General features: G+C 34.0%; 1 protein-coding gene and 2 long non-coding RNA genes across 6 annotated transcripts in view; 1 reads left to right on the top strand and 2 right to left on the bottom strand.

Annotated features, from left to right (window-relative positions):
- The window catches only part of LOC100642483 (TBC1 domain family member 1), a 37,492-nt gene that overhangs the window by 5,395 nt on the left and 15,557 nt on the right, over positions 1-16,540 (top strand). For 2 of the 4 annotated variants that reach the window (XM_003394475.4, XM_048404427.1), the window contains exon 1: positions 12,265-13,332. The exons of the other annotated variants lie outside the window; for them this stretch is intronic. In XM_003394475.4, the coding sequence (XP_003394523.1) occupies positions 13,246-13,332 (87 nt within the window). In that variant the 5' untranslated portion in view covers positions 12,265-13,245. Of the gene's footprint in view, positions 1-12,264; positions 13,333-16,540 lie in introns of those variants that run through there. 4 annotated transcript variants of the gene reach the window in all.
- Positions 7,357-11,189, bottom strand: LOC105667168. Its single transcript, XR_001099786.3, has 3 exons — positions 10,226-11,189; positions 9,891-10,007; positions 7,357-8,827 (listed from the first exon to the last, which is right to left on the bottom strand). It is a non-coding gene; the product is annotated as an uncharacterized LOC105667168 (long non-coding RNA).
- On the bottom strand, positions 13,838-15,907 carry LOC105667167. Its single transcript, XR_001099785.3, has 2 exons — positions 15,312-15,907; positions 13,838-15,037 (listed from the first exon to the last, which is right to left on the bottom strand). It is a non-coding gene; the product is annotated as an uncharacterized LOC105667167 (long non-coding RNA).

Raw genomic sequence — 16,540 nt, 5'->3', positions numbered from 1 at the left:
TGCAACGATTCTCGAATTTGCATCTTTGTTCGGTAAAGTGGCGCGCTACGCGTTGCTGCGCTTACGAGGAATGTTCGGTGTTATGCTTGCACGCCCACGTCGACATGTGCGCTGAACATTGCCGGAAAGTGGGACACTCCTGGTTGACCATGAATTTCTTGTTAAGCTTCGTAGATTTACATTTAAGCGCATAGTATCGCGTACCACGGAATCTAGATTGAATTAATAGCAGATTAGTTTGAATGACGTTCGCAAAAGACCGCCATCTTGGAGACCCTTTACGTCCGTTCACCGTGAATGTCGTAATAACGGTCATTTCGAATTTAAAAGCCAAAGAAACTTGTATCAACACAGATTGGAATGCACGGGCGTTTAACTTTTATTTTGATATCATTTTACTTATTATATCATGGGTATAAGAAGTATAGATCGCAAATGACGTGTTGAGAAAATGAACCTCTTTGAAAGAAAGATAGAGATAAATAAACGAGGCCTCTGTTTTCTTTCCTATCCATTGCGAACGAATATCTGTTAGAAAGAGAAAGAGAGACCGCGTTAAATATATATATGTATAGCGTAAGAAAGTGATGTAGAAATAGAAAGAAAATGGTGCATAGAGACCCCTTGTGTCCTTGTCTAATAACGCATACACGTTCGTATACAGTAAATATATATATATGTAACACCGATCAACGAGCGGCGTCAGTGTCGTTAGTGTACATGGCTGATTAGACAAGGACAGAAGGGGACTCTATGTAACGTTCTCTTTCTGTTCCTGTATCGCATTCACTTACACATACGACTCGTAACATATGACTCGCGTACTCTATCTTTATATTTCTATGTTTGGCACACACTGGCTATATGTGTATCTTAGGTCTATCAACCAATGGTATTATTAAATTGACAAGTTACAAATGATTTGTAAGTTGTAAAATTTATTTGTGCAGAATTTCGTATGTTTTGTTAACAAACTTGTTGCTGTTATGTAAGAGAATTTATTAGTACGGATAACTTGTAACTTCTGGCTTCTAAGATTTCGCTGGTAGATATAATATTAGTCCAGTTGCGCAATAGGACCCAGATTAAATTCTTAAACGTGTTCAATATTATGGCGATAAGGTAAATAAAAATCCAGACAGAATTGTATACGGAGTGTTCCAATTTCTTCTATCTAAACATTGTGAAATGTTACAATGAGTATAAATAAGAAAAGTTTGGAGCACTTTGTATATTTCGAAAGAGCATACAAATTTTAAGTGGATTTAAAAAAAATAATTTCGTTTCGATATCATTGTTATTTATCACCGATTTTTATCTTGTCCAGGGGACACGGGTTGAGAATCGATGTGCTAAATGTATTGAAAGATCGATGGACGCTGTCCAATTGCTCGACACAGATCGATACATGTCGATACAGATCTAAAACTTTAATTCCGTGACGAAATTGGAGCGCCATGTTGATCGCTTGTTGTGCAAAGTTATCGATACTTTACAGTGTCCTTACATTGCATTTAATCCATAGAGCTGCTGATATATAGCAAATTATAATGTCGTAGTTACATGACATTGGAATTCCTCAAAGATATTTACTTCCATATATATGTTTTAGCGGTCGTCATGAGATCGTGGTAACGGTATTGTATTAATCGAGCGTATTTGTTCATAACTTTACGAATACTGGTTACGTGCATTAGCGATTTCTTCAACCGATACTGCGATGACATCAGTCGACATCAGAGAAAATTAATATTGTGGAATTGCCGATAAAAAAGTAAACTATTTACAAATTACGGATATCAACATCACTAGTATTATCATAATTACGGAGATAAATCAACATTTATGTCTCTACTTATCACATTTCTAAGCATTTGTACGGATCATCTTTAAATCTAATGTGTCTATTTATCAACTGAGAAACAGACATTTCTTTTTTTTTAATATTTCTGGATAACCGTTTATCAGTGGATTAAGAAGTATTTCTATGTATATATGTATGTAGAAATGGAATGAATGTTCTATTTTTATCGCGAGAGGAAGCCGAGATAAACGTGACAAAATGAAAATATTTTCAAGTGCAGCACGTACGAGAGTAGGCAAGTAGACGAGCACGCAGGAGCATGTAATCTCGCGTGACATATTTTAATCGCCATAAGTTACGCGTTGGCCGGTAATATACAGAGCACGACGATAAATTGCACCGCCCGACGAGCCTCTGTATCTCGTAAAAAAATAATAAAAGCAGTGTGCAAGTACCGCTGGCATTAATTCCCGAGAACCGGGCGAAAATATGGCGAAATTGGTTGCGACGTCCAGCGAATATTTTTTAAAAAGCACTCCAGGCGCACGTAAAAATATTTGACGGTACTCTCGTGAAAGGTTAAATCGGTTTTCGCAGGTAATTTTCTTTTGGAAAAAAGTGATATTTTATAATGAAATTTTAGAAGATGAGTTTTAAACTGACGTGTGCTGCGTTTTTCTGAGATTGAATTCGCCATACACGAACCTTTCAGAAATCAAACTGGTCAACTCTAACTTTTTATTAATTTCCTAATTTCATTATATAACTATATGATTAATATTCAGTACTCGAGAAACAAATGGCTATCTACATATTCTTCTTCTTATTTATTTATTTATAGTCGCATCAGCAACGAGATTATTAGAGACTACTTTTGGGTTGAAGAACATGTGTAGCATCATTGTGGTATTCGCGTAAATCTAAACACGTTATAAACAGTTAATCAGAATTAACCAGATACAGATATTAAAGAAATGTTCAAGGAATATCAGTGATTTTAGTCTTGTGAACAATAAAGAAGAAAAATTAGTGGAAAACGAATTATTCTCCAAGAAGCCTCGATGGCTGTATGAGTGTTGAATTCGTGTTAACGAGCTCCTACGTTTCTCCCAGTGATCCAAGAAATGATTGTACTTGGATTGTCGGGAAGGTGCCAAAACGGGTGCACGCGCAAACTACTGGGATTTCGATCATTTCCCCCGTTTCGGCATTCGTTGTACACGTGCACCGATTACGTAACGACGTAACGCGCACGATGCACTCACGCCTATGCACGTATAGATACGTGATTCTATTTTCGCCGGGGATACATTTCGTAGTCGAAAGCTTGAACGATGTGCAACATAAACCATCGAACAATATTTATTCCTCGGCTGAAACGCGGCCAATCGATTTATATGTTTAGCATACGTGAAAAAACTTACAAAGATAAGATTCTCCCTCGTATTTTGTCGTTCTAAGCTTTGACGTCACGCAGATAGACAAAACTGTATTACGACGAAATTGGAAAAATAAGCAACTCGTATTTATAGTAAATAAATTTTAGTCAATTTGAAATGCAAAGATTCATCGTTCTTAATAAACACATAGAATGTAATTGGATGAGATGTATCGAATGAGTCGCGTTGATAACTTTACTTTTGTTGTACAAGTTTAAGGTTATGTATGAGGTAGAAGTAAACGTTTCTACCAATGGGAAATTAGTTGAATATAAATGTTCGAATTTGAAATTTATTTCTGTGGAAGATGCACTTAAATGGTAATTCTAATTTTTAATGTTAGAAATACGAATTTTTGTATTAGTCGTGGACAATTTGTGGAGGTCATTTTGATATCAAGCAATCAAATGATCACGCACTAGAATTCAGTAAACAAAAGTATCTCAGAGAGGTCCCTTATTTTAATTTCAAACGATGGCTGACATTTGTTCCATAACTCGAAGGACATTTCTTGGAAACATACGACCGCGTGGTCAATTGTATCGTTGACTTTTGGCCCTTATCGCACTCTGTGCGATGAATGTATAGTACCTCCGTTAATAATAAGAGGAGGCAGTTAAAATTACCCATTACGTGTCACAATACTCTTTATTGTTATCTTGAATTCGAATTCTTCGAAATAATCTAAGTAAAATCTTCTATTATTTAAATCGCTTAAATCAAATTTAGAATAGTAGAACGTGATTTAAATCGAGATTAATTCAATGTAATCTTTTTTTATTGTACATGCACTTAGTTAAAAGTTTGATAACGATCGTCTAAGATTTATTGCACAAGACAATGATGCTATCTATAGTATATACATATTTCGAAACATCCTATGCAATTGAAGATCACACTTGAGAAACGATCTTTATAAAAGAAAGATCTATCTTTCATAAAGGAGCAATTTGTATGTTTAATATTCCGTCAACCAATTCCACATCAAAGCTATCCTTGCATTTCAAGAATTCGCAAATTCAAAGGTTAAAAATTCGAAGATTAAAAAATCCAAAAATTTGGAAATTTCAATGTTCAAGAGGACATAAATTCGAATATAAAACTGTAGCAATTAACTGTATCTCTTCTTTTCAGTTTTTACCATCCCCTTTGAAAAAACACGTTTGAAACCAGAGACTTCACCCTATTGTTATCAATAACGAGCATACTAGATTAACCGAAATTAATAAAGAGCCGATGAAACGCCTGACGCATGGCGCGTTATCATTAGCGTTGCACGGTAACCGAACATGTTTTTTCTTCTCCCTCTCTCTCTCTCTCTCTACGACTTCTCCGCGTGTTAAGATTGTCGGCGGTCGAGTACACGCCATTAGAAGACGCCACTCGACGATACTTGGTCGGCTTCAAACGAGGACGTGGCAAAAGAAGAGGGTTAATAACGTAGAAACAGAGCCGTGCGTCGTGAGAAAACCACGACAATCAGTCGTAGCGAAAACAATGGAAACGAACCCGAAAAAAAACTACGCCTAACCTATTGAACATTCGACCTGTTATCGCCGATTTATCGATTCGTTAACGATATCGATTCTTCTCACCGAACTATTGTCACATTCCAATAGAGCGCAATAATAGGTATCAAAGACCATATAAACAAATATGTTAAGATTATTTTTATTGCTTTTTTTTATTTTCGCGTCATTATATTTTCAAATAATTAATAAAAGAAAATAACCTGGTATATCAGAAAATGATTGATGTTCTTTGTATCAATTTCTTTATTCTTATCGGCTGTATTGTATTCGATAAAATACTTCGTTTCTCAGTTGATAAATTAATGAGATTTAATAAGAAAATTATTATTAACGTCTAGTATAATTTTTAATCTTCTTCCTTGTACTAAGTTCAAATATCGATTAGATTCTATAGGATTTATAAAATGAGTATCGTTTCTTAACGCAACAAAGTTTTAGGTTATAATAACACGATAAGTTCGTAATATATAATAATAAGGTAACTAGAATAAGACGCTATAGATACAAGATTTTTGAAAATAGGGAATAAATCAATATAACGTTTCGTAAGAAACGAATCTTTGTATAGCCAATACTATTGATATCATACTTGATCGCAAATTCAAATTTTTGAATATTGAAATATTTGAATTACCGAATTTTTAAATCTTTGAATTTGAATTCAAATTTAGATTTGACGAAAAAAACAAAATCTCTATTATTTTAAATTGAAACTAGGTTACAATAGAACATAAGATGAACCCAAGAAAATATACCGAACCCTACTGTGAGAAATGTAAATTCCTCGCCGCGCCATGTTACAAAAAGATATATAACACGTTCATAGGTATGTACGGTCAAGTTGGCGGAAGGGGTTTAATTAGTGTGCAAGGGGTGACTCGGTTACACGAAACAAGAAACACGGTAGTTTTTACTATTTGTTTAAAATGGGGGAATGTAATAGGATGATTACAGTAGTCTCGTAAAATTTAGATAAAACCTCAAAGTGGTTAAACTACGTGAAAAAAATTTACTGGGATATTCAAGCAGCATTTTCCTAGAATTTTAGTTACGTTATACTCTATCATAATATCGTAATTAGGCAAATTATTTAATTATGTTCTATTAACCTAATTATATTTTTTTGATACAATGCTTTCCCTTGTAGAATATTTTTCTGAGGTTGCAATTAAGCTCGTTGCGTAACAGATTGATAATTAAGAATCCTGGACATAATCAAAGCTATTAATCTTACAGTTTAATGAATTCAAGTCAGGAAGAATCGACCGCGTTGAATAAATTTTGAATGAATTTAAGACGAAAATTTAAATTACTAAGGTTGACGTAAAGAGCTGAGGAACCTTTTTCTTATGGCTGTTATCAGTCCGGATTCTTATCAGCTAGATGAAGGTATTGCATTATTTCAAACTTTATTGCTCGTTAAAGCGGAAGGGATTGTTGAGATTAATACCTCTTTGGAGCGAGGTGTCCTTGACTGATGCATTCTCTTCGAGACGAGAATGCAATCTGCAATGACGATGGCATCTTATTGCTTGAATCATGTTGCTTTCATCGATTTTGCGTTACTTGAAATTGATAATGAGATACCGTTCTTATCTTTTCTAATTTAATAATGCGATGAAAATTGTAGGTTACGTCTTAAAAAATATAAAAATTCGGTTCTTAGGTTCTTTCAATACTTTTGCACTTTTGAATTTTTAAAGTTTTGAATGTAATAATTGTTCACAGTTATTAAGAGGTAGATCATACTGATTATCAGATTTTGATTCTAATTTTATCACTAGTTTGCATTTTCTTATTTCATATGAAACAGCAGTATAACAATTCAGAAAATTACTACTGTTCTTCAGAAGGTCGCAAACAAAATAATTTTCCAAGAACAGAGATCAGAGGAAGTTGACAGTATAGTTAATCAGAAGGTTCTATTTTGAGTAACTAAGAGCAAGAGAGATGGATCACAGAACTCTTTAATCATTGGACTGATTCAATGTCAATCTGAGATTTGTCAAATACTATATTTTCTAGCTTAAAATAGAGGGATGATATTAGGATACAAATATATGCTATTCAGAGTACATCACAACAGTACATCATGAGTATAGCATGTATTTATTCAATTGTCCAATTAATATTTCTCATTTTCTCTTAACTCTTTCATCTTATAGTTATTAATATCTATTTTCTCAAAGGAATGTATATCTTATCTTTTATATTAAAAATGCAACAGATATTGACAGTGAGTAAATAATTATTTTCCAAATTATCTGTTCTGAATTCTTCGTTATTTTATTACGTTATCCAAAAGCTAGACACCCTAAGATATTTATTCCATTAAGGGAGATGGAAAATAACGATTCTATGTCATTGCTCGTTGAAACAAGATCCTGTCGGATGCAATTATCGCAATTATGCAATCACAATAGGACAACGAAATGAAAGGACCTTTCATGGTTCATTGGCACACGTTGGTATTCTTACTGCATTCCAATGCCAGAGAGCTCGGGATACTGTTACTGCGGCTGCTACCAGTTAAACTGTTCTATACCATATTGGTAAACCCTACATAAACTCGTATCTATCACAGCCACACTTATCTCCACTTTTATTCCATTCTACTTATATCACTCCTTTCGAATAATACATTTATATGCTTCATATTTATTAGTCGGAAGTTCCAGTGCAATTCGAGAATGGTATTATAGCTAAAGCCGTGTTTCTAATAGATGTATTGTAAAACAAGACCAACTACCTATCACAACCAAAACTCGCTTTTCATTTCATTCCATTTATACCGGTTCTATTAAATAAGACATTTGTACGATTTAAATTTATTAATCAGGCTGAAAGCGCGTATCCATTAGATCAGTATATCTATATCAATATCTATATATATCTATATCAATCTAGAACAAGGCTAAATCGAAATTTATTAATCAAGAGATCTAATAAGATTTGATAGAATACCAGTTACTAAAATTCAGAATATCATGCATCGCTTCTTTCTCTCTTTTATTAGAAAAAAAAAAAAAGAACGGTATGACTTAACTATGACAAGATCAACGTTTCATATATTCCCTACACGTATGTATCTACCCGCGCATAAATTTAAAGTCCCGTTTTCTCGAATCCTCCTTACGCTCAACTACCAACCGTTTCTCAGTTTCAAATAATGACCTAAAGGAGCTGATTTAATTGGAAAGCGATTGGTAACTCTGAAACGGCTCATGTGATCCGTTAAATTGACGTTTAACAAGCTCCCCACCATTTGACCGTGAAAAATGTCTGTGACGAAACGGCGGTGGGGTGGGACAGACCTTGGAGTCGATGCGAGTGCGAGTACATCGGTACGTGTAATAATTACTGTTGCGATTGTCTGGAATGAAAATCGCTGTTGGATCGAAAGACACGAATACTCGATGTTCGGTGACGCAACGACATAAACCGGTTCCTCTCCGCGACCGATTTGTTATTTTTCATTAACACCGGTGCGATCGGGCAAAACATGTGCGACGTGTGAAACGGTACGAACCGGATTCTTGAACTGTGTTTAGCGTAAGACATACTAACGATCTTTTGAATTAGAGGTTATGGTACATAACCTTTTATCGCAAACCTAAGTATTGGATTTTTTCGTGTTATAGCTTTAGATTTGTTAGTCGAAATATACATATAGCATACAGGAGGACTTTCAAATTGGAGGTTAATATTGCAGATTTCAAAATAGAATTAATTAATATGAAGATATCAAGAAATGCTTATAAAGAAGCGTTTTCAACTTTGGTAAATTATCATAATATTAAAATACCAAGGGATTTGTAAAAATATTGAAGTATTTTCGACTTGATTATAGCTAACAGTAAAGCCTGGATATCAAGTTGTAATTAAAATCAGTTTTCATTGATGGATTTATATAACTGTTTAAAAGTACGGCTTAAACCATGTTTAAATGTAGCTGAAGAGAACTTAAGATTGCACGCCATCTTGGTTTAACCCTATTGCCATTAGCGTCGCTCTCCTTCCAGAGGTTTCATTCTTCCACGAAGTTCCCGTTTCTGTGGATTAACAGTTCCATTAGTTCCTAAGCCTCTTTGACATACTGACATGGTATCGTGTTAACGAACGCGTTCGCGTGTAAGAAAGGAAAAATTTCGCGGACCAATTTCTTGACGGCAATTTACGATCCCGCTAACAACGCGTCTAATTAAAATTCGATTCGGTGAACAGGTCGCTTGATGTCGTTAAAGTAAAACGTTTCTATCGTAGAATTTTCGTTACGTAATGATTCATCTTTTTTTCTTTCTTTTTCGTTCCTCTTACACTTGCACGATTTTTTTCTCATTTGAGATTTGTCTAATTTAAATTTCACACGAAGATGGTCGAATCGTAATTTAAATTTCGCGCGCATGGAAGTTAAAAGTTAATTTTAAAAATGACGCGAAAAGTTTGTATATCGGTTTGGTAACTAAAACCACGAATTTTTAACGATCGGAAAGGTAAAGCGTGAAGTTAAAGAAAAGCAATGTTCGTGTCTTATAAACAGACTATCTCTGATTCATAGAGTGATCTGGATAATTGTAATTGCATACAGATAATGTTAATTGCATCTTTTTTATCGTTGCGCATTTTTTTTTGTTAGTCTAAAAGAGAATAAAAATATTGATTAGGATGTATACATAAATATTGAAAATAGAAAAACGTAAAAACGTTACACGCAATGTTACTACAAAAGAAGTATGACTAATGCAAATGAAATATTTTCTGACACATGAACATCAGTCAAGATGTAAAAATAATTGTGTAAACAAAATTATTAAAAGAATGTAGTGACCTAGAAGAGTCAAGATCGGTCAAGATTAAACGCAAATGTTAAACAGCGAAGAAAGACGGAATATAACGAACATGATATAAATACATAGAAATCAGCAACATTTTATGATCATGCATCGCATGTTCACGCATTTAATCGGAATGATAACGAGAAGGGGTATGTGTATACTTGGAATCCTGACGTCTGCCTCCTACGTTAATGCATCAATAAGATGTATGTTACTGAAATAGCATGAAGAGCAAACACTGCCGAATCTACGCTTCTAAATACATAAAACAATCGTTTACCAGGTTCGAAGTTCGTGCCAATTTTCATCTTTCATCCTCAAGACATTAGAGTAACAGGTGTTTTGATCCTTGCTGTAATCCTGCATATTCTTATTTCCTTTCTGACGTTTCCTTATGCTGTAATAATAGTAATAATATTTATATTTTGAAGCATCTAGGATAAAAGCAGCAGTGAGACTATAAATGGCATAATTCAGGACATAAAGGATTCCGTTAATTTATTCTTATCCCCTTATGACAGATAAGACCATCAGTCTTACTGTGTATACACGTTCAGAGATCGGTTAAATGGTGGTGTGTTTTTGAATGTAAGACACGAGAGAGTGGAACCTTACCTGAATTGCAAATGATGCCACAATCAGTAAAATATACGTATGTATGTAGAACAAGGAAAATAATAACCGTTCTGTATAGAGGAATTCTATTGTAGAATTTGTACCTTTTGAAAACCGATGACTTCTATTGACATTCAAATATGACAATGTTTACCATTTTTATAATGAAAGTAAAAAGCGCGATAAGAATTTCAGAGGATTATATACTTGGCTAAGAATACTTTAGCGCCCTCCTTGTTTTGGCGGCGTTTCCAATAACTTAAATGCGATCACTTGCACGGTACAATGAAAACAATAATATCCGCTTGAAATAGTTTCGTCGCAGGTTAATCCATCGTTGAAAACAAGGCAACTAATCTTCTGCGATTAGAAGAGTATCCGTCTCATGTTATTTCTTCAAGAAATAATAAACATATAAATTTTAACCTATCCCAAATAACATACATCTTTCACCGATGATTTAGCGCGTATGATGAATCAACAAACAAATTTTGTAACATTCGATTTTCACTGTTCACATAAAAAAAGATTAGCAATATGCACATCGAAAATTGTCTTTCCTGTTTCTTATAATGTGATTAGTTAATATGGTTATGCAAGTTTTATTTAAGAAATTATATTTATTATAATATTTTCTTCACAAAAGTGAACTAAATTTTCCAAGATGGCCGATTAAACGAGGCAATGAAAACTCCACCAATCGAATGCGCCTCGTTTGACTTGCAAATCACGTTGCTTACGAATAACGAGCTTGTAAAATGTTATAAGTGTTCGGGCACGTGCGTTAAAAAAATCCAAACGCCTGTCTGAAGGAGGCACGTACGTTCTGGTCGTCCTTATCGAGGTTTTCGTACGAAATTGCCCCTCTGGAATGTTTGTAATCAAAGGTGCACTATAATTAAATATTGCTTGACGTAACCGAAATATCGTTGTTTATCAGGCACTTAATTCTAGATAAGTTGGACAAAAATGAAAGATACACGCATTGTTACCATATTTTTTATCTATTTTCATAAAAAATGCAAACGTAAATTTGCTCCAAGAAACGCGGAAATTAAATAGTTGAAATAGAATTTTTTAAATCATCATTCTACGACTTAGTGATTTCTAAACATTTTGGAACGACGGACTTATATAATAATATTTCACATTTGCGCGCAAAAAGGAAAAATGTTTGTTCATAGATGTCCTTGAAATTACCGATGCTTGATTTTAAGTTCAAGTATTTATTATATATAAGTTTAAGTAATTAAGTATATTCTCTGGAAGAGATACGTAAATCTATCAAGGTGAAATCAAATGTATAAATGCAATATTATATGAATATGAATTCGCATTCAACGTAGACTTTAAGGCAGCAATTAACGGATGATTCTTTCTCCCAATGAAGGTTTATATTATATTTATTATAATCATCGTGATTTCATCCATGATTTAATAAACTTACAATGGTGCCTGCGCGGGAGTAATGAATTATTAAAAACCTCTCACACTTGACTACCAAGTGTGACATACTAGCTACTACTTGTCACGGAGAAAACAGAAATATATGTAGAAGTAACCTTCGATCATCGTTACTGATTCAACATTACATAAGTACATCCTGCAATTGGATCCATTCATAACAAAGTACATTTAAGATTGTAAAATTAAATTATTTTTCAGCTGACATCTTGTTACTAACTTCAAATTTTGTTTACAAAATATGTCTTATAAGTAGTTAATGACGATTATCTTTATAAAGTAAACTATGTTATAATATACCCTGTGATAATAAATGACGTCTGAAAAATAAAGACAACATCTATAGGGGGTAAACAATGTGAAGCAATAAACGTTATGAGCTTAATAAATTAATATCGACAGAAAATGTTTGATAACAAATGCTTGAGAATCAATTATGACGACAACCCTTTTAACAGTGTTTTTCATGACTATAATCCACCGGTGTTACCTGGAAGCGCGCGACAACCAATGGAGAGGTCCATTCGTCTGTTTAGGTCTTTAGGCCTTAGGCGGCGAAGTGCGCTACGCGTCAGTCGATGTTTGCTCGTCCGTCGGTAAAGGTGTTACTAGTTCCGAAGCAAGAAGTTCCGTCAACTCGAAAACAACGTCGTTTCGTTCTACTAGAAAAGTTCGCACGCTAATCCACGATTAGATCAGTGCAATGCTTGTCTTGAGACGCGACGGTTCGCATCGCGAGCTTTCATTAAAAGTATCTGTGAGTGACACTAAATGAAACTACATAGAATATTTTAAAGTACTTAAAAATTACTGGAACATTACAATCGAGAAACTAATATCGATTAATCAGTCGAAATTGCGTCGAATAAATAGAAAGGTTATTTCAGCGGTCTCCAATTGGAACACTGAACTTGGCGAAAGATTTAAATTTCCCGCGTCTTTCGATGTACTGTAAAAGTGTTAAAAAAGAACTGCAAATATTTGTAGTTCCATTATAAATACTTCGCTGTAGAAATTTCGAGATCGAATTCGGTGATATATAGCTCGTTGAAAGAGAAACGAGTCTACGATTGTGAACAGCCTTGAAAGGAGACGCACAAGTTCGGTCGAAAATAAATCATTTTCTACTCAGTGGCGACATATACCAAACTTTGCAAGAAACTTCTGAAATCGTTTCTGACGATCTCTATAGACGCAAAATCGTGCTTTCATCATTTAACAGAAAATTTATTCGAGTAAGCGTCACAGGTGAATGAACAAAACTTTCGACGATAAATCAGAGTCAGTGATTACTTGCTCGCGTCCAGCTGCTGGCAGATCAACGTGAAATTAGAGAAGCGTAATAAACTCGCTCGAATAGCGTCGCTTTGTCATCGTCCCGGAAGGGGACCGTGCACCGTTCTCCCCAGAAAAGTCGTGTCGCCGGAAGTGGCCCTGAAAACCTGCCAAATCTTCGGTTTGAGGGAAAGCAACCGCGGTGAACGTGGTGACTGGGCTTACGTTCGATTTTTTCGGCCGTCGAATGCTAGAAAGGTGGAGAAGCAAAGGGCGGAAAAATGATTACCGTGCCGATATCCGCTTCCAGTCCTTACATGAAGGTTACATCCTACAGCGATGCAAGCGCTATTGGCAAAAAGCCTACAGTGAGTAGATCAAGAAACCGTTCACAGTCTGATTTTTTACTTCGAGGTCACAAAAATCGGTTTTTTCTTCCATTCTCTTAGCTTCTGTTTCTTAATTTACTTGTGTAAATTTTAAGATCGTGGACTGACTTATGAAAACATTCAACATTTAAAAAGTTTATTGCACTTTTGAACAATATTAGGTTTTAATGCTTATTTATTAATGTGGGGATGATAATACCAATTATTATATTAATACAATATTTTATTAATACAAGGCCGTAAGAATCGGTTTCTTGTTCCGTTCCTTTTTTTTTCCAATATTTTACTTTCTTTGTGTAGATTGTAAGATCGTGGCCTGGTTTATCAACTTAATTAATATTTAAAAGATTTATTGGATGAGAATATGTATGTATTAGATAATATTGTTTATTTATTAACATGAGGATGATTATACAAATTATGTTAATATCCTATGAGTACAAGTAAATTATATATTTATGAATATGACTGATTTATGAATGAGTAGGACTTAAATATCGATTTATTTTATCCTTGAAATACTGTAACCTCACTTTTGATATTTTGTATATCTTTGCATGCTGTACGTACTCTGTACCTGTACTTAATTTAAATTTCTAATACATGCGAAAATATGCTGACCAATTTATTAATAATGCAATATCACAGCAATAATATCGTACTATATGAAATAAAATGTGCAATACAAAATATATGACGCAGAACAAACTACAGTGCATAATAAATATCTTTATATACTTTTAAACACGCTGTAGATTAAATAAACTCTATATGAAAGTAAAAAGCAACCCTAAAATAGCATAAATTAATGCGATGCGTACTATTTGGTGGGTACGCTCGTACTAAGTCATTTCTTCTTTCTTCCTGGCATTGTATAGAGATATTTTGGGTCTAGGAAAAATATAGAAAGCGCAGGTCAAGATCTGACAAAATTTTCTAGGCGCTATATTTTAATATTCTTCTTCAATGATATATATACATTTGTATGTATGTATTTATGTATGCACATCTATGTATCTGTGTATTCTAACAGATAATTATGGAAATGAAATATTCAATGTTTATTAATTCTCGTTTGTAATTTACTAAAAACAAATGCGCATTTAGTGCTAGGTAATGAAGAGTTCTAGGAAGTTTGTTGTTGCAGGAGATAATTTAATGATCTTGTATAGAGATATGTACTATGGGAATTATGAAGTTATTCTTTGTTTGTCTTATTGTGAATGGGGAATAAATTGAAATAATTTGCTATGTACTTATCATGTTGATGATTGTATTGTATCTTCGATTAAATTGAGGAAGAACTCTCGGTAATAATAATGTGTTCCATAATTATTATCTATTACTTGATGTATATAAATTCATTTTTGAAGTACTAAATTCATATATCATCAAATTTTGGTATATAATGTCCCGATGTAAATATTACATCGATTCATTTTAAATTCCACAAGAGATTATCTCAAATGGCGTATGGACAAAGGCAAAATGAGACATTACGTGTCTAATTTTCCTGTTTTCTCCGCAGTTTCTTTAGCCCATTTCTTCTCCTTGCTCTTCCTTCTTGCTTTCTAAAACGGTGTCTATCATTTCTCTTACGACATTTGGACCATCATTCGGCCTATTTCTCAACAAACGTGCCAATCCCATCTTCCCATGCACCACGTTTATCTTTTAATTAACCCTATAAAATCAATATAATTTTCATATCATTATCATTCAAATTTTATATATTAATCACTAACAAAAATCTGTTAATTTAGTGTTAGTTAATTTTTCTCAGATCCTTAACAAACACAGTGGAACGTGTTTCATAGTCAGATTAGTAACAGAAAATCGTATCTGTTTTCAATTTAAAAAATAATTTAAACGTCTCCCTAATAAATAAAATCATTGTATCGTATTTTACCAGATCTTAGACAGATAGATCGAGATGTATGTCATAGTCAAATTACTACCTTGAAATTCCTGGCACGATTCTTCATTATCTGGACCATGATAGTAGCACACAAAAGTGGGGATAATTTATACCGGAAGAGAAAATGTGTTTTTTCCTATTCGGAAATTCAATCAAACATTATCACGACGTCAGTCACTATTGATATCTCGCCACGAATATATCTAGTTCTATAGTAGTAGCCTTAATCTCATGTCCGTTATTTATTCTTATCGGCTTATCAGGAGATTATTCATCTTTTGCGACTAATCGCGTGTGCGACAGAGGATGTTCGCTAGCCTGGAGGCTGTTTTCCTTTCTTCTCGTTTCCGTCTGTCGTCGTTGGTAAGGCTTACGTTCGTGGAACCAGGCGTACCGTGGATCTAAATTTACAACAACGAACAAACGAGCAAGAATCCCAGCTCTCTGCCAACGTTCGGTTCGTCGAATGACCGTGTTCCAATTATTCCGTAAAAAATATCGGTTTTCTGAACGCAGATGCTTTTTACTTCTGTCGTATTATTTCTTACATATGACGCAGATTGGATGGTTCTTAAACGTTTAAGAATATCGCTGCATTCTCACGTCTGCTTTGTACGCGGTAGTGAAAGTTACGTAAAGTACTAAACCCGTCTGAATGGAGTTTGACGTAATTATTTCTTGATCGGAACCGCTCACTACCACTGTCGCCCCTAGCGGACGTTTTGTGAAATTTATTCATTTTAAACCCTTTTTCTATTCTAGAACTTACGATAATGCTAATTTCTATTTTATTAATGTGATCTTTATGCGTTCCATTCTATTTGAATAGTTTAAGCTATTCATTTGCGTAAGAAATTAGTTTTTTTAATTCAGCATTTGCCGGGAAAAGAACGGGATATTTAATGTGGAATGTAGTAAAGCTTTTTATTTTGAATCTATATGGTAACTACACTAGGCGGTTGATCTGCCACAATAATGTTTTCCACAGGTACTTACTAATAATCTAAGAAACCTCGTGGTTTGTAATTTATGGAAGGTTAGGAAATAGAAATAGGACAAGTTCTTGACAACAGTTAGGAATTCCATGGTTCATTTAAATTTAAATGACATCGGAGTGTTTGAAAATTAGCGCCAAAATTATTTGTCGATTAGAGACAGAATTAAATTTACAATTAATTAACAGTACGTTGTGGAACACTTTCTTAATGGTCTTACAGAGCAATTATTTCAACTTCTCTAGCAATATATTTTTCTTATTATTCAAACAAA

This window comes from Bombus terrestris, chromosome 3 (assembly GCF_910591885.1).
Source record: "Bombus terrestris chromosome 3, iyBomTerr1.2, whole genome shotgun sequence".
Classification (NCBI taxonomy): domain Eukaryota; kingdom Metazoa; phylum Arthropoda; class Insecta; order Hymenoptera; family Apidae; genus Bombus; species Bombus terrestris.
Note: the sequence above shows the minus strand (reverse complement) of the source record. Positions and strands in the feature narration are given on the sequence as shown.